Source organism: Pelodiscus sinensis, chromosome 28 (assembly GCF_049634645.1).
Source record: "Pelodiscus sinensis isolate JC-2024 chromosome 28, ASM4963464v1, whole genome shotgun sequence".
In the NCBI taxonomy this organism is placed as follows: Eukaryota; Metazoa; Chordata; order Testudines; family Trionychidae; genus Pelodiscus; species Pelodiscus sinensis.
Window position 1 is genome coordinate 11,082,113 of NC_134738.1, and position 17,476 is coordinate 11,099,588.

At 47.8% G+C, this 17,476-nt stretch overlaps 1 protein-coding gene and 1 long non-coding RNA gene across 7 annotated transcripts in view; one reads left to right on the forward strand and one right to left on the reverse strand.

The window, feature by feature from the left end:
* BIN3 (bridging integrator 3) overlaps positions 1 to 17,476 on the forward strand; it is a 71,887-nt gene that overhangs the window by 29,783 nt on the left and 24,628 nt on the right. For all 6 annotated transcript variants that reach the window (XM_075910848.1, XM_075910846.1, XM_075910849.1 and 3 more), the window contains 4 exons: positions 3,680 to 3,720; positions 4,588 to 4,649; positions 9,950 to 10,086; positions 10,702 to 10,742. In XM_075910848.1, the coding sequence (XP_075766963.1) occupies positions 4,622 to 4,649; positions 9,950 to 10,086; positions 10,702 to 10,742 (206 nt within the window). In that variant the 5' untranslated portion in view covers positions 3,680 to 3,720; positions 4,588 to 4,621. The remainder of the gene's footprint in view (positions 1 to 3,679; positions 3,721 to 4,587; positions 4,650 to 9,949; positions 10,087 to 10,701; positions 10,743 to 17,476) is intronic.
* On the reverse strand, positions 1,401 to 1,985 carry LOC142820937 (uncharacterized). The gene is made up of 2 exons (XR_012897957.1): positions 1,793 to 1,985; positions 1,401 to 1,670 (listed from the first exon to the last, which is right to left on the reverse strand). It is a non-coding gene; the product is annotated as an uncharacterized LOC142820937 (long non-coding RNA).

A 17,476-nucleotide genomic window follows, 5' to 3' on the forward strand; every position in this document is an offset into this window, starting at 1 on the left:
TAGCAATCGGAATTGAAAACCAAGGGGAGGGGGGGGCGTTATTAAATGTTGATGTTTCTTTCTCTGTATTTCGCTGCTGTGAGTCTGTCACAAATGCCTGGAGCAGCACAGAGATGGGTTTTTAAAAAAAATACTCTGTGTTCATTCTTGTCTTCGCTGTTTGCAACATTTTGCTGCTTGTTTAACAGTGTGGCAGCTTAACAACAAAAATGAGCCCCGTTTTGATCCCCTGACAACAAAAGTACACGTGTTTACTCTTGGCTGGTCAGTGGAAATCCATTTTCTTTATTTGGTTGATGAGGTGTGGAATTAATGTTTAAGTATGTGTTAAAACAGTCCATCTGGAATGAAAGCACCATGGAGAATTGGCAGCAGGTTGGAATAGGAAGTCATTGATGTCATATTTGGAGAATCAATCTGTAGTTGGGTAATTTTTTTTTATATTGTATACTCTTTGGGGCGGTGTCTGTCTTCATCTCATTGGAAAATATCCAGCACCATGAGAATGCTGCTGTGATTAACATAATAAAATTGGTTCCTTTTCATTCCATGAGTTGGTGGATTTATTTGCAATAGGGTCATGCATTAGAATTCGGGGTCATGGGGATTGAGTGGTATCTTCAGGCTTATAAGGGGGCCCTTGGTTTCCTGGGCCGATGGAGACAGAGGGTATGGTACAGAGAATGTATTGCTAGAGCCCTGCAAATCCACAGATATCTGCTTTATATCTGCAGGTATCCGTGGATGTGGATGCAGATATCTGCAGATGATTTTGTGGGTACGGATGCAAATGCAGATACACATTTTGTGTCTGGAGCCCTGCAATTTGTGGATGTCCACTCTATAACGGTGGGTATCCACATCCGCAGATCGTTTTTGCAGATGCGGCTGCAGATACCACTTTTGTATTCGCACAGGGCTCTATGTATAGCTTTGTAGAAAGGGAACAGAGAAGAAAGTCTAAAATCCAACATTACCAACCCTTTGGGAGAATGGCACTAGTTAACCTAAGATCTCAGGTGTAGCAGACCTCCACGGACACTCCTTCTGCCATACGCTCCCTAACAGAATTTGAACTGCAGCCCAGTTTGAGATAAAAGATTTGGAGCAGTCCCGATTGTGTTGTGGATGAGAATGTGTGGATTCGAATGGGGGTTGGAAGGAGTGCCGGGACCCGTCACAGAGGCAAATCATAAGGGGAAAGACAGAGTTAGCCTAGAATACCAGTTGCTGAAACATGAAGGACCAATAATAGTGCTATGGAAATGCAAAACAGCTGCACGCAGAGAAGCTAGATACTTAATAATCAGCAATGGGGAATGGGCTACCCTTACAACTGGATGTCAGAGGAGAGAGGGGCGCATACCCCTCCCGCACCCCGTTCTCCATTTGCAGGGGTGAACACCTGCACAAAGTGTTTCTGGGTCCCTGAGCAGAAACGTTTCTTGAATGACGTGCTCCTCTTTTGTAAACACTGGGCAGGGCTATCTAAAGCAGATAGTACTGCACTTGTGTTCACGTGTCAACATACCCGTTGGGTGGCCACCTTCGTGTGCTTTTGGGACAGCTCCATTTATGGTGTCGGTTTCCACTTCATGTGCTGTAGCATGTCCTCAGAAAGAACTGACAGCTGGTGGCCCTGACTTTTCCTCCAACATGGTCCAGTCAGTCTAGTAAGAGAAAACCGAGGTGTCACTTTGACTTTTGGGAGCAACTATAGCACCCACTTATTTGGATCCAGTGGGCACATCTTGAACACCAATTTGAATATGCAGAATACATGATTCTCCACCTCTTGATATTTCCCCTGATGTTTTAAAATGAAATCCAGAACTTTGGTGGTTTAGAAAGACTCGTGGTGGTCCCTAATCTGAAATTGGAGTAATTGCTTTGGAACCCAATTAGGAGGAACCCCCAAAAATCAAACGTTTTTCTTTGTTTTTAATACTCCAAATATGTTCAGAGTTTTAGCCCTCAGGTCATATTTGATTTTAATACACATGCTAAGCAAGTCCAGTATTTAGATTGTGATGTCATCGGGCATGAATCTTGGGTAAAATTTTGAAAAACACCTAAGTGATTTAGAATGCTGGTGAGATTTAGATCATGTCTGCTACCGGTACCACAGACACACAGCTGCCGCTGTGCTACTGAAGCACTTTATTGTAAACCTTCTTACATCAATAGAAAGGGGTTTTTCATTTATGTAAATAACCTACTTTCCCAAGAGGCAGCTGTTGGATTGATAAAAGTCTTCTATCCTCCTGGCCACGCTTATACCTGAGACTAGATCCACTTAACAGCAACTCTCAAAGGGGTAGCCACATAGAATCCTAGGGCTAGAAGAGACTTCAGGAGATCATCAAGTCCAGCCCCCTGCCCAAAGCAGGACCAACCCTAAATAAATCTATACCACGGAGTGATGTAGCTAGGTAAATCTAAATGTTAAGCATAGACCAGGCCTTAGGACTCCTAAGTGCCTAAGTCTCTTTTAAAAATTAGAAGTAGGTGCTTTCGAAAATGTTCCCCATTGGCCTCATGTCTGTGTGTCGCAAGTGCCTAGCATGCTGTTGATACTGTATAGCTAGTAATAGCTTCTGGATTGCAAGAAGGAAGATGAATCTCATTCAAACCAGCGCCACAAGACTAAAGTTATGTAAATATCTTGAGCGTTTTCGTCTGTGTCCCGATTCCAATGTAAGCCCGGAGTTTACCAACCTGTGGAGGTGCTGCTTAATGTTTTATTTAAGAAACAGCTTGCAAGAAAGGTGACATGTAGTATCTGGTCAGATTAACTTTATTTAAAGATTTGATACAGTAGGATGGTAGCAGAACTTACCTTGGGGGAAGGGGTAGCTCAGCAGTTTGAGCATTGGCCTGCTAAACCCAGGGTTGTGAGTTCAATCCTTGTGGAGGCCATTTAGGGATTTGGGGCAAAAAATAGTCAGGGATGGTACTTGGTCCTGCTGTGAAGGCAGGGGACTGGACTCAATGACCTTTCAAGGTCCCTTCCAGTCATAGGAGACTCCAATATTAAAACCTAACTAAGTTGGCCATAGTCTGTTACAGAGAGAAGGGATATTTGTGAGACAGAATACATTGTTTTCTCTAATTAGGTCCCTTTGTTTCCAGTTGGTCAATATACATACATATTGCTAATAATAAATGCATACTGTTTCAGATTATTTTAATAATGCCTTTTCATGGTTGCAGGTAACTCTTTGAATGCAAGTGAAAATGAGCATCAGCTCTTTATTAATTAGTCTCACACATCGTCTAAGCTCTGAATGCCCCACCCCATGAACTCCTTGGAAGGGACTTGAAACAAATTTAGGTCTGGGGGGGTGGTTTATAATTGAAATGTTATGCATTCTTCTTCCAGACTGAGTTGAAGGGACATAAAGCCCTCTTTATACCAGCACTGAACTAGATGGCTCCATTTCTGTGCTGGTGGAGGGCGTGAAGATCTGTTGATACTTGTATGGATTGCATGTCTATGGGGGGAATTTTTTCTCAGCAAGTAACTTTAATTAAATGTGGGAACAAGAGGGGAGTCTGACTTGTATCTGTTGATACTTGCGGATCAGTCCAGTTCGTACTGCGGACGGGGCCTTTGGATTGTTTTGAAATGTGCTCTAATGTGTTTGCGCTGATGTGGTTTTCTCTCTCCTTCCCACAGGTAGAGCGAGACTTTGAAAGGGAGTATGGGAAACTTCAACAGTAAGTGTTAACCAGCTTGGGGTGGCGGGGCCAGAGAAGTCAGGGGTGGTCAGAGATCTGCTTTTCACCCAGCACAGGTTTATTGCATCTCTCTTCATGGCGCTCCTCTGATGCTCTGTTAGCAGCTCATTGGTCTCTCACTTAGTGCATTGTAATTTCGACATGTTTCTCAGTCAGAGGGTTGCAACCCACCGGAGGGCAGGGGAGGCAAGTAGGGGAGGAGGGTCCCAAGAGATTGACAGTTTTATTGCCATTCTAAAGCATAGGATGTAACATTTCCAGAATTTCTACAAGCAGGCCCAAACCAGCAAAGTTTGCAGGGTTAAATGTTGTAGAGTTAGCAGCTGTTGTATTATAGGGACCTATCACCAGGCCCACCAATAGAGGGGCAGTTGCCCTGTGGCCATTCAAAAGAGCCCAGGACTCCTGGCCACTGCACCTGGAGCCCCAGGCCTTTTAAATTGCCTTTGTGCGGCTTTGAGGGCTGTGCAGGGTGGAGTGGAGTGCACTGCAGCCCAGGCCACACTGAGGGCTGCAAGCCCCACCCCTTCCACCTGAGGCCACGCCCCTTCTGGGAGCATGGAGCCAGGACCCCTCCTCCCACCTTGCCCAGGGGCCCGATGAGGCTGTCGGCTCCTCTGCCTATCACTGATATGTTTTGACTCTTGCTTTTATAGGAAACGGGAGGGTCATGTGAAGATGTGGGAGCTCACTTGAAATTAGTGACATGGTTAAACTGCATTATACATGATAGAAACGTGTCCAGTTGCCTTTTAACTACCAGCCAGCCTGCGGGCAGAGGTATCGTGTGAGTGTTGGTTTGCTTTCTAAAGATTCAGCACTCCGTTTTGCTCTTTCCTGTTTCAGGCTGGAAGATCAGACCAAGAAACTGCAGAAGGACATGAAGAAAAGCACAGACGCAGACGTGGGTATGTAACAAGGTGCTGCACAGACTGAGGGGGGCATTAAAAGAGTAAGTGACCTTCTCAGGGCCCCAGTGGAAGTCTGGCGGAGCTGGAGACTGAACCCAGATGGCTTGAGTTCTAGTTTATTCCCTAGTTGAGGGGCGGCTGCCCCATTCTGGTAAGAGAAAGGTTAAAAGCAAGCTGGAGGGAGCCTGCACAAACCCATCCAATGGGGGTGTGGCTAGTGGCAGCCAATAAGGGCCAGGCTGGGCCCTATTAAAAGGCTGCAGGGGGGGAAACAGCTCACTCTGACCATGACCAGCGAAGAAGTAGGGAGGGATCCCAGGCTTGGCCAGTTCTCTGGTCCCATCCCAGCCACCCTCAGGTGGCAGCCTTGTCCTGCCCTCCTCCTCTCCCCTTGATTGCTCCCATTCCCTGGGCCACTACCCTGTGACCCTTGCACCTACTCAGCCCTTATACCCAGGCCCACAGCCTGGGAGGGATCAGGCTGGACCTTTTCTCCAGCTCCCCTGAACATGCCCATGCCCAGCCTGCTCTTTTTTTAAAAAAAAATCAATGGAGATTGCCTATCTCCTAGAACTGGAAGGGACCTTGAAAGGTCATCAAGTCTACTCCCCTGCCTTCACAGCAGGACCAAGTACCATCCCTGACAAATATTTGCCCCAAATGGCCTCCGCAAGGATTGAACTCACAATCCTGGGTTTAGCAGGCCAATGCTCAAACCACTGAGCTATCCCAGGGTGCTCTCTCAAAAGTGCTGCTGGTTCCCTCCCCTACTGGGACCCAGCTCCTTCTCCCTTGCTGGCTAGGGCAAGAGTGAGCTCCCCAGCACTCTACAGCCTTTTATAGAGCCCAGCTTGGCCCTGATTGGCTGGGTTTGTGTAGGCTCCCTCCAGCTTGCTTTTAACCCTTCGCTTGCCAGAGCGGGGCAACCACCCCATGACATCACTTAACTACAAGACAGCCCTGTGGAGGGCTCCTGTTCTGTTACTTACCCACAGTGAGTCCACTGGCTGAGCCAAGAACAGAACCTTCTCTCCCCTGCCCCCCAGCTTGGCCAAGTCGCTTCACCTCTCTGTGGCTCAGTTCCTGCATTTAATAACCTGGGAGAATTCTCATTTGTGTTAAGGTAGCGACCGAAGGCCCCAGCCAAGAACGAGGCCCCCTGGTGTTGGTCACAGTGTCCGCACATAGCGAGAGAGATTGTGAGTGTGGTGGGTGCGTATTTCGTTTATATAACGTCACCAACGTAACGGTTCGCATTTGAGACGAGCCCTGCAAGCTCTGTCGAATAGCTGGCCTAAGCTCGCTGCAGTGGGCCACGTGGAAGCAATACCCAAGCAGGATCCATGTCACGGCCCCAGCTGTTTGCTTCTGCGAGTTCAGTGAGCGACATCTGCTGTACAGGTGCGCGGCCCTCCTGCACGTGGGGTCCTGGCTGCTCAGTGAGCAGCTGCTCCAGTAGGACTCCCTGTGAGCGCTTCCTGCAGTCCAGGCCCATGGGTGTAAGATGAAAAGACGAGGCCATCGAAAGGAAGAGGCGGCAGGGGACGTGGAGATCAGCGATCGCCAGTTACTGACGCGAGCTCGGCGGCCTTCTGGGACACGGGGGTGGAGCGTGTTTTAAACTGAGCTGGCTTTTTTGCAGCACTGAGTTTGGAGCAGTCTCTATTTTTATTGGCTCTGGGGGCGTTGGGAGCCAGGGTGAATTCCCGGGAGGGCAGGTGAGGGCTGGCCCCGTCTCCACCAGCACCTCAGGGTGACTTGATTTATGAAGAGACGGGTATGCCGGAAAGAACCCACATTGTGCGGCCTGCCAGCGATGGGGCAGAGGGTCCCCAGCTACACACAGCACTGTCATCCGCACAAACAGCAACTGCTGCAGGAAAGCGCCTCTTCCAAGGGGAAGCTTCTCTCCCTGGGACGTTGTTCATGATCAGGGCTCCTCGGGTAAGATTTTCCTGGTAAAGGACTCCCCTCCCCTCCCTTCCAGTGGGTGTTTGTACACGGAGCATTTCAAGCCCCAGAGGAGCTGTGGGAGGACTCTCCTTTTCCGTTCTGCTTCATGGCAGAGTTGCAAATTAGCCCAGGCCCTGTCCAGATCCGGTGTGAGCTGATTTCTCATTTAAAGACATGAAATCCTGCACAAGGGGAGAATTTGAAACCTGGTGCCAGTGAATAAAGTGCCCCTGACCATAGAGGATGGAAGACAGATGCCTGAAGAGGCATTCGGGACCTCTGGAGGCTTCCCTCGCCCTGCAATAGCGGAGTAAAAGCGAGATGAAGAGATAAGTAGTTAGCAAATGTGTGGTTCCCACGTCCAGCAGAAGCCTGGCAGAGCATCATCTCTGTTGCTGTTCTTCCTAGTGTCTTATTTCTTCCATTGTATCTCCATGGTGAGGGAGTTGATTGTTCAGTCTGACTGTAAACATTCATTAGCATGTAGGAACTAGTCAGCCCTGGATGGAGCCTCCGTGTTCTGCCCACGATGGACACACACTCAGAACTAATTCATTTAATTCATTAACGGTGTAACCCAGGGGTGGCCAACCCATTCTGGGCAAAGAGCCAAGATATCAGTGGATCCGGCGCAAAGAGCCGGGGCAAAGTTGTCGAGCCAAAAAAAAAAAAAAAGCTCTACCCCTTTAAGAAAACGTGTTTAGAGGCTTTTTGGCCACATCAGGTTCCCGCTGGCCGACACCATCTTTAATTCTCCCCTACCCAGGTCAGCACAGGGAGCCGGGAGGAGAGGGCTGTTTTTGGGAGTGTGGGGGCAACTTTATGAGCCATGCAGGGGGCTTTGCAAGCTGCACCCTGGGGGGAAAGCCACATGCAGCTCACTAGTCACGGATTGGCCACGGCTGGTGTAACCGCTGAATTTTTCGGGGGGGGGGCAGCTCCCTGTATACTGGCTCCTGCCTGCCCTCCTTTCCCCCTCCCCAAACTGCTTCCTCTGTGCCAGGGGGCAGGCAGCTCCCTGGGAGCCCAGGTGCATGGAGAGCCTGCATGTAACCATGACGGTTACCCGTGTACACCATTACACTTTCACATCCCTACTCAGAACTAAGCGGACACTTCTCAGCACACGTTTTCCTGGGAGCTGTGGGCACTGCCCTCTCAGCTTCAGTAACATGGCTGGGAAAGGAGATCCAAACCTCAGTACGAATCACTTGCAACGCTTGCTGTGCTGTGATTAAGGGTCACTCAGCTTCTCCATCCCTTGCTCCCTTTCCTCAGGGGAGTTGGCTTTAAGGAGCGGGACTATTTTTAAAAACGTGGCCGTCTAGCTGCAGTAAAAGTCCTCTCCTTTTGAAATGAAATCTAACTGCCTCCTTAGACCAGGCTGTCTGTCTTATGACATGGTAGCTTGGTCTTGCTTTGAATAACCAGCGATGGCCTAGGATCACTTTTTCTAATATTAATAATACTCAGCACTTTATGTTTGCAAAGTACCATGCAAACATGTATCCACTTCCTTGACAGAGAGAGCTGAGAAATGAGAATCTGCCTGACCATTACCTGCCATCACTCACTATCCCAGTTGTATTTAGTCCCAGCTCTCTGCATTTTGGGGATACCTAGAAATTTCTTTTCTCACTGAAGCATTCTAGAGTTTTAACCCAGTCCTGTTTTGGCACAAATCCTTTCTCGGATGTGGTCTCACATGAGGTTTCTGTCCCATCTGCCTAAAGGTTTACATGTTTCAACCCCAGATGCTTTATTATTCCCTAGTGAGTGTCTCATTGTGGACTGAACACCAATTCGGAGCTTTCTGTATCGTTGTGTATAACTTTTAAATCAGAGCATTTAATCTCTCTCTTTGTGTTCTTAAGTTGCTGAGGATGACTTTAATTCAGACATTCCAAGTTTGTACAATGATTGTATTTAAACAGAACTACTGTACCAAAGAGTCTGGCCTCCCGATCCTTAACCGGAATAATTTACAGCAACATGATGGGAAAAGAGACACAGATTTCTAGATAGCTACAATGGTTTTACTTACGTGTTGGCTCTTCTGTTTTATTCATCTTCCTACGTTACATTCCAGTTATTTACTGTAAACATCATTGAGTTTGCTGTGGTATGAACTCCTCACTGGTCTTGTGTCCTGCCTTATCCTGCTGTTTGGGGAAGACCCACATCAGGGTCTTTGTCCTGAATTTTCTTCATTGAAAAATGAGGACAGTTTTTTAGAAGGGATGCTTGCAAATTGGAACAAAGGCAAAAAAGGGCTTGATGCCTGGGTTCGGTGTTGGCTCACCTTAAATTCCAGGACTCTGTGGTGGCCAGTTCACAACTGCCATGACCGCTGGCCCTCTTGTTGGCAGTCTGCAAAGATGTGTGGAGGTGCGTGCTGAGAACCCGCTGTGGGTAAATGGTTCCCTCTGGAAGAAAATCAGGCTCATTGGTGGCAGGTTTTCGCTACTACTGATCATCTTGTACCTGTTTTGCAGTGAATAAAGATCTTTTTCCTCCACTCTTGTCAGTCTGGCCCCTTTCCCCCCAGCACTAAATCCACTTCAAATAGGTATTTTTGTAAGGCTTTTTTGGAAGACTTAATGGACTGTGGAGAACTACAGTGTGACAGCAGTGCTTAATAGTCTGTTAAAAAAGGCAGGTGTACACCCGAAATCAAAGAAGTGATCTACATTACTTTTAAAAAAAAGTCTTGTTTTTGTTAGTCTGGTATTATTTTCTGGCAGCGTCACATCTTGCATTTAAGTGGTCCACACTTAGCCTGTATAAAAAATATTCTCTCAGGGTAAGTCTACACAGAAATAGTCTTTTAAACTAACTGCATCTGCACAGCTGGTAGTTATTTTGACATACTGTCAACATACTGTCAAGCTGGAGGACTTCTAACTATGACTCCTGTAACCCTCGTTGTACGAGGAGGAAGGGGTGTCGGCGGAAGAGTGCTCCATTTCGAAATCAGTGCCGTGTAGACGCTCCCCTTGTTGAAATAAGCGATGCAATTAACAGAGCACAATTTGCGTGGCTTATTTCGAGTGAAGCCCTGCTGTGTACATGCACCCTCAGTGTTTACATCAAGAAATCATTCAACCCTCTCTTTTTATCTTCGCTCCCAGCCTCCAGCTTGTATCCCTGGAAAATGTAGGTGCTGAGCTGAGTGCCTGAAGGTTTAGATTTGTGTCCAGACCGTACTTTCCAGAACTGGAGTAGTGAAGTAATTCCAGCAAGCCTGGATTATTTTGCAAGTACCCGTCCTGTTATGCAGCTCTTTGCCAGTGACGGTCCTTCTCCTCTTCTTTTCCATGCTCCTGGGTTCCGTTGTGCTGCAGCCATGTCAAAATCCGCCGTCAGGATCTCTTCCGACCTGTTGTCCAACCCTCTCTGTGAGCAGGACCCCAATTTCCTGGCGATGGTGACAGCCCTGGACACCGCCATGAAGAGAATGGACTCGTTCAACCAAGAGAAGGTGAGCGTGGGTTTGGCTGAAATGGGGAGGGGATGGTGATTTGTGACGTGTGCATGTGGGTCTGCTCCATATAGATGAACTGCCCCCTGCCCCTTCCCTTTCTTCTCTCACCTTAGGAGGGTTCCCAGGTTAAGTTAGCATATCCTGGCAGTCTACAGATGAGAAGAGCTGCATGAGCCTCCACTTGGAGCCATTCCAAGCTAGCCCGTAACTGACTAGAGGGAGTTCTATAGAGTCCCATGGGGGGGTTTCTTTCCTGCCAGTTTGCTGCCTTCCCAACATGCTTTGTCTTTGCCAGCTTAGAAGCACAGGACCAGAGCTGTTGGGCACCTTGAACTCAACTACCTGCCTGGTAGCAAGTTGTGCCACAGCTAGACCAGAACTCGCTGAGCGTCAGGGGTGAAATAGAAGACATCTGGTGTGTCCTAGTGCTGCCAGCTGCACTGGAAACTTCATTCCCGCTCCTGCGCACAGGAAGGCATAGGGTGGGGATTAGATGGCAGGGACAACGTTGTTAATTTGTACTCTAGTAGCATTTCAAGGCCTGAGTCCTGGTGGGGAAGATGCTACACAAATAGGCTTATTTGTTTGTGACAATCTCTTTTCTTCCAATAGGTGAACCAGATCCAAAAGACAGTGATAGAGCCCTTGAAAAAGTAAGTAACAGCATTTCCCTACGAGCAAAATCGAGAGCTCTTAGTAACCATGTTCCTTAAGGACAAACATCATTTACCCCTCTGATATTTAAAGCAGTGGATCCCAAACTTTTCGGCATCTCGCCTCCTTTTTGATTTTTGAGAAACCCTCACGCCCCCTCTCCCAAAAAAATAGCAGCAAAACTTGGGGTGCTATTGACGGGGTGTGTGTGGCTGGGTCGCCTACCCCTCCCCCCCAGAATTTCTTCACGCCTCCCCTAAGGGAGCACGCCCCCCAATTTGGGAACCCATGATTTAAAGGAACAGAGTCAGGTTTAAAGTCATAGTCATTCCTAAAGCAAATAGTCTTTCATCCTCCATACGAGCAGGTCCCATCCCTATTTTTAGAGCCCGCATCTGTAACCGCAAAAATGAGCTACAGATGTGGAGACCCATGAATATATCTGCAAATGTGCAGGGTTCTAGATACAAAATATGTATCCACAGCCATAGCCACAAAAGGAGCTGTGGATATCCTCATCTGAGACCCACAGATATAAAGTGGTGATCTGCAGATTTACAAGGCTCTACCTATTTTACAGTGAAAAGAATGAGGCATGGGGAGGTTAAGTTCAGACTGTTAGCCTGTGGCTCAGCTAGAAAGAGCCCAGATCTTTTAGCTCCTGATCTTGTACTTCAGCACTTAACCATGTTTCACCTTTTGATGTTAAAAACTGAAAGCACTTAAACACCTAGCCTGTCTCTAGGCTGTTGGTTACTTGATGAATTTTGCTGGGCTTGAAGAAGGAAAACGGACTAGTCAGTTTCATCTGATTTCGTATCCGCTTCCATCTCTAGTCCTTAAGAAGCTGCAATACAATATAATGCATTGCTTCTGCTTGGGGGCTGCAGACGCTAGAGTGAATGTTTCCTTTGCTAATTTAAAAAGGGGAATTTACAGAATTTTGTTCCTTTTAGTTTTTGTTAAAGGCATTTTTTCAAAACCTAAATTTTAGGCTAGGTTTGACCTGCCGGTGTCCCTGAAATGTAGTCAAGGAGATGCTAGGAAGTAAAGACCTCACAAAGAAATAGACTTGACCAGACGACTCAGAATCACATAAAAGCCTTGAGGGATCTGAGTCTGTGACGCATCGCAAAACCGTCCCACCAAACCTTAGCTGGACTGGTGGATTCCCATGGGGATTTTGGAGCTGAGTCAGTGTTCAGTGCTCACCATGGAGGCAGGGGTCTAATAATGAATCCATTTGCACAAAAGACACCCACTGACTTATTTTCTGTAGACAGTTTCCTTTATAGCGGGAAAAGTATCCTACGCACCTCGGACCATGAGTCACCTGCCCCTCTGCTGCCACAGGAGGGCGCTGAATTTGGTGATGTTTCTTCCCATGGGCTGTGGAGTTTACATGAAAAAGCGGGTCTTCCTAGGAGTGGTTTGCTCTTCTAGCGCCTGATTCTGCACCCACTAAATCAGTGCCGGAATTTCTGTTGGCTTTTCAGTCCAAGGTCAGACGCTGAACATGCTGGTCTGCAGTCACACGTACTTGAAATGTTGGTTCCTTTACATCAGGGCTACTCAGCACGTGGCCCGCGGGTGGGAGCCAAAACAAAAAAGTAGTCAATATAATGTTCTGCTGCTGACATGCGTTTTAGTAGTTAAATTCCTGGACTGTCATTGCTCATTAAAAGTGCTGTCATATGGGTGGAAATCGGGTCAATATTGCATTTTATTAATATCAGCAGAATGGACTTAAATGGGGCCTGCGTGTTGTGTAGGCTTGCCTTAATCTTTGTATTCTTGCCCATCAGTGTGAAAAGCTATTTGCATGTGTATTTGCATGTATATGCAACCACGCTTAAGTTGCGGCACTCAGCATGTGCTGTGAGTATCATTGTGACCCCCGGGGCCTCCAAAGTAGAATAGTCCTGCTTTACATTGAGAATACCACTTTCCCTGTTGCAGGATCACTGCATTTCCCTCCACGCCTTGTTAACGGCAAGGAGCTAACACCTGCCTTACAATGTGTCTTAACCCACTGATGTAGATGTCTCGGTAGGGATCTTGTCATCAGTGGAACTCTTAAGTGTTCACGTCTCCCATTCCTGTGCAAGTCCCACCAGAGTTGGCAGGAACTGAGAGATTTAGAGATGATACCCCTACTAGTTAAAGGAGACTTGAATTTAGTGCAGCAACGTATCTTCAGAAGTCTCTAGATTCTCTCTTTTATTGCGAGGAGAGAGAGTATGAAACGAAAATCAGTTGACTTTAATAAGACAGTAAGTGATGCAAATTGCTGAATAACAATTTTAGTTCACATTTGACATCTGGGATTTTTTTTGTTTGTTTAATCCCAAGTCTGAAAGTAAATCAACATATACAGCTCTGTGCACAGGGTTGCCCTTGATTTTTAACGTGGGGTACGGGTTGACATGATTTTTGCTTTTATCGTTTACACTATCACCACATATTATTAAAAAAAAACCTTCTATGGTGGAATTGTGTTGCTTATTAGCTAGATAGGCCTCGTATGAAAGATATGGCAACTTTGTCTTTGTCTATTAAACCCATCTCACTGAATTGCCAAGAAATAGATCTTTAGCTTCAGCTAGCCAGGTGGGTTCCACGTGACTGTTTTTGTTCTATGTACAGCACCTAGCGTAGTGAGAGTCTGTTCCAGGCCCAGAGCTCGTAGACACTAAAGTACTGCAAAGAATAAATAGTCCCATATGCACACAAGAAAGATTCCTCTCATCCCACCTTGCTTCCCGGCAAAGTCGATTCAGGCCAAGTCGTTATTTGGGTGCAAGATTTAGTGGCATTCCAGAATCACTGTGAAAGCAGCGCTGGCGATTCAGCTGCTGTTCTTCCTTTGGCCCCTGGTGTTGTGGTGGTGAGCGCTGTAGAGTGCTGAGATGGAAAACTCAATTCCTGAACACTGGTCACTAAAGCGGGAGTCCTGCACTTGGGACGGAAGAATCCCAAGCATTGTTACAGGCTGGGGACCGAGTGGCTAAGTAGCAGTTCGGCAGAAAAGGCCCTGGGGATTCAGTGGATGAGAAGCTGGATAGGAGTCAACAGGGCGCCCTTGTAGCCAAGAAGGCGAATAGAATATTAGGTTGCATTAGGAGCAGCATTGCTAGCAGATCTAGGGAAGTGATTATTCCCCCTTTATTTGGCACTGGTGAGGCCACATCTGGAGTATTGTGTCCAGTTCTGGGCCCCTCCCCCCACTACTGAAAGGATGTGAACGCATTGGAGAGGGTCCGGCAGAGGGCAAACAAAAGGATTTGGGGACTGTAGCACATGACTTACGAGGAGCGGCTGAGGGATTTGGGCTTATTTAGCCTATGGAAGAGTGAGGGGGGATTTGAGAGCAGCCTTCAACTCCCTGAAGGGGGGCCCAAAGAGGATGGAGAGAGGCTGTTCTCAGTGATGAGGGATGGTAGAACAAGGAGCAATGGTCTCAAGTTGCGGGGGGGGGAGATCTAGGTTGGATATTAGGAAAAACAATTTTCCTGGGAGGGTGGGGAAGCACTGGGCTGGGTTCCCTAGGGAGAGGATGGAATCGCCATTCCTAGAGGTGTTTAAGTCCCAGCTTAACAAAGCCCTGGCTGGGAGGATTTAGTTGAGGTTGGTCCTGCTTTGAGCTGGGGGCTGGACCCGATGACTCTTGAGGTCTCTTCCAGCCCTGGGATTCTATGATGTACCCCAATGTCCTGGCAACATGTTCCAGCTTTGGTGAGACGCATCTGTCTCCTTACATGTCCCTGGTATTTGGATGTGCCCTTCTCAGCTGAGCACTGTCGCAACGAGTTCTAAACCAGCTCCGGTTTCCTGCCGGTGGTGGCTGCATTTCAGTGGTGACCAGTAACGACTCGTCTGCTAGCCCTGTGTCTAGGCATGCGTGAGTGCAGGTACAGAACATGCATCTATAATTGCTGCAATGGGTACAATTTGTAAAAAGCCTTGGGGCTCCATTTGGATAATAACGAGATGCTCTCTGGAAATACAGCCATCTACCCTCTCCTTGGCCTGCTTGCCGAGAACTCCAGTAACGCTTGTGGGATAAAACTAAAGATTAATTAAAGCTGCCTTGGAGGATCCTCTTCTCTGTTCATTTCAGTATTGTTTCCCCTGGTATTGCCTGTTCTGCCTGGCCTCTCCCAAACTTGCTTTGACCTAGAAACAGGCTTTGATTCAACAGCTGTGCTTTATTACTTCTCCACTGGTGGTCTTTTATAGCTTATTAGCCAAAGACACAGATAAGTAGAATGCAGGCATTATATTAATGGTAATATATTGTAATCAGAGACACATGTGTCATAAAATCTCCATTCCGTAGTCCAGCGATACAAGGTTTCAGTAGGCTATCAGCCACGGGAGGAGTAACTATCTCAAAAAGGCAGCAGCGTACTCAGGGGAAGGCTCCATCATTCCGATCTCTGCTTACGGCTGCATTAGAATCGTGCAGTCTCTTGCTTTTGAAATGGTGACAAACTTATCGCTGGAAATCCCTCGTTTAATTTCACTGAGTCAGCGAAGTTCTAGGTAGCCTGTGACACTAGGTTTTCGGTGGGGTCTGGGCATAGACGTGACTGGAGAGGTCTGGGCTTTACTTGGGAGCTGCCTGTGTAAATTCACACTAGATCAGTTCAGTGAAAAAACAGATGCTTTTTACTGCTCTCTGTAGCTTCCAGTTCTGGCTACGTTCCTCTTGTCCCTTGGGTGAGGATTGAGTTGCGTTGGCTGGACTTGGGGTTGGTGATGGACTGTGTACTTTGCCGTTGATAATTACATCTTATGTATCAGTATTTAGGGAGGAAACTGTTTAAATGAGCCAGGAGGTTTGAAGATTCACTGACTTTAATGCCTTTCACGTTTGGAGCTGTGGGTTCCCATCTGATGTTCGTTGCAAGGGGATCTTGATTTAATGATTTGAGCCACCCTGTTTGTCAAGCTACCTCAGGCCAGGATTACACTAAAGGGGAAGGTCCAATCAAGATATGTAATTCCAGCTACGTTAATTGTGTAGCTGGAGTTGACTTACTTTGAATCGAGTTTCCCCGCTGTCCCCACAAGTGGGAGGTTGACGAGAGCAAATGCTCCCATCAGTTTCCCTTGCACCTTGAGGGAGCAGGAGTACCAGCCACCAATGGGGGCACCCTCTGTGTTCAATTTAGCTGGTCTTCACTAGACTGGCTAAATCAAATTCTGGAAGATCGATCAATCAGTCAGTCACAGCTGCTTCAATCTTTCACTTAGTGAAGACATGGCTTGAGTGTTATTCAGAGCCTAAATCCCCAGTCTGTGAAACTCGCCCTTATATTAGCCCAAATATTCCCTATCCCTAACATCTGTCGATCCTAGACTGTAGGCTCTTTGGGGCAGGGGCCTTCCCTTTCCTGTCTGTCTGAAAAGCACTCCTCCTCTTGTAGGTGCAACCGCAAGCAAATAATACTAATAATTGATATCACCCAAGTGGTCTAGAGAACCAGGATTCTGCTGTCGTAATGAAAGCTCAGCCCGGGGGCTGGTACCACGCTGGTGTGAAGGGATCCAGGTTTGGGTCTGGAGATCCCATACCAGCAGTGGCTGTGGACAGCTTTTGTTGCTACGCAGTTTGTTTTCCCAGATGATAGAAAAAGTCTTTTCAAATGGTCTGAAGGGAGCTGCACCCAGCCTCCTTTGGCAGGGGCGAAGGTCGCCCAGATACCGAGTAAATGTGACTCCAGGGATCTCTCCTCCAAAACACTTGCTGGTGCATGCGCTTACTAGTCGTGCATGGATGATAGAGTGGCCAGAGTCTGAAGGAACTTGGCAGAGTGTGCAGTCTGCCCCGAGCCTGGAGAACAGCTGCAGTTCAGGACTGAAGTGCTGTTAGAATCCGGACTGGTCCCAGGACTGCGGTGAATTGGCAGAGCCGGAGATGAGGGTAGGACTCAGGACTAGAACAGTAGAAAAGGCTGCAGGTCAAGACGGGGCTGTGCGGGCCCCTGGGCTGGAATAGCAGGGGGGCTGCCCGGTAGCTGGAGGTGCATGGCCAGAGCTGGGGGGGGGGCCGGGACAGAACTAGACTATCGGGGGGTTATGCAAGTTCTGTCTAAGGCACTTTGGCAGAGGTGGGGCAGGTGATGCCACCTCCACATGTGGCCAGTTTGTGCTTGGTCTTAAAAGAAGTAAAATTCCCGTCAGCGGGAAGCCTCCCACGGCAGATCGACGTGTATACTAAATGATACCAGCATGTGAGCGAGTCCCCTGACAGGTCTGGTGAATAGCTCCCTCCGAGCAAAGCCCAGGCCTCTCCCAACCAACTGGCCAGAGTCCCCCCAAAATACCAGTTGCCCTGTTTACTCTCTGCCTGTTTGCACACATGCTGTGTGATCTCCTTTCCCCCCGTAACCACATAAAACCCTGCCGTGAATGCACGGCCACAATCTGTACTTCCTTCTCTGACAGTGAAAGCAGATAGCCAGCCCTACGGGTCCCCTGAGGGCGCTGGGGACCGGAAACAGGAAAAGCCGCTTTTATGTCCTTACAGGCCTCTAATGAGGATTTCATACACAAAGCAAGCCACATGGCTGCCTCGCCCTCCTCTGCCCCCTCCCTCATCTCAGGGCTCTCAGCCGTAATCCTCGGCTCTCTCCAGTTTGAACTGTCCTCTGATTTCTCCGTTGCTTTTCGCTGTAGTCGGAAGGGATGGTTTTAATTTCCCATTCCTAGTGGGTGGATGGGCCCG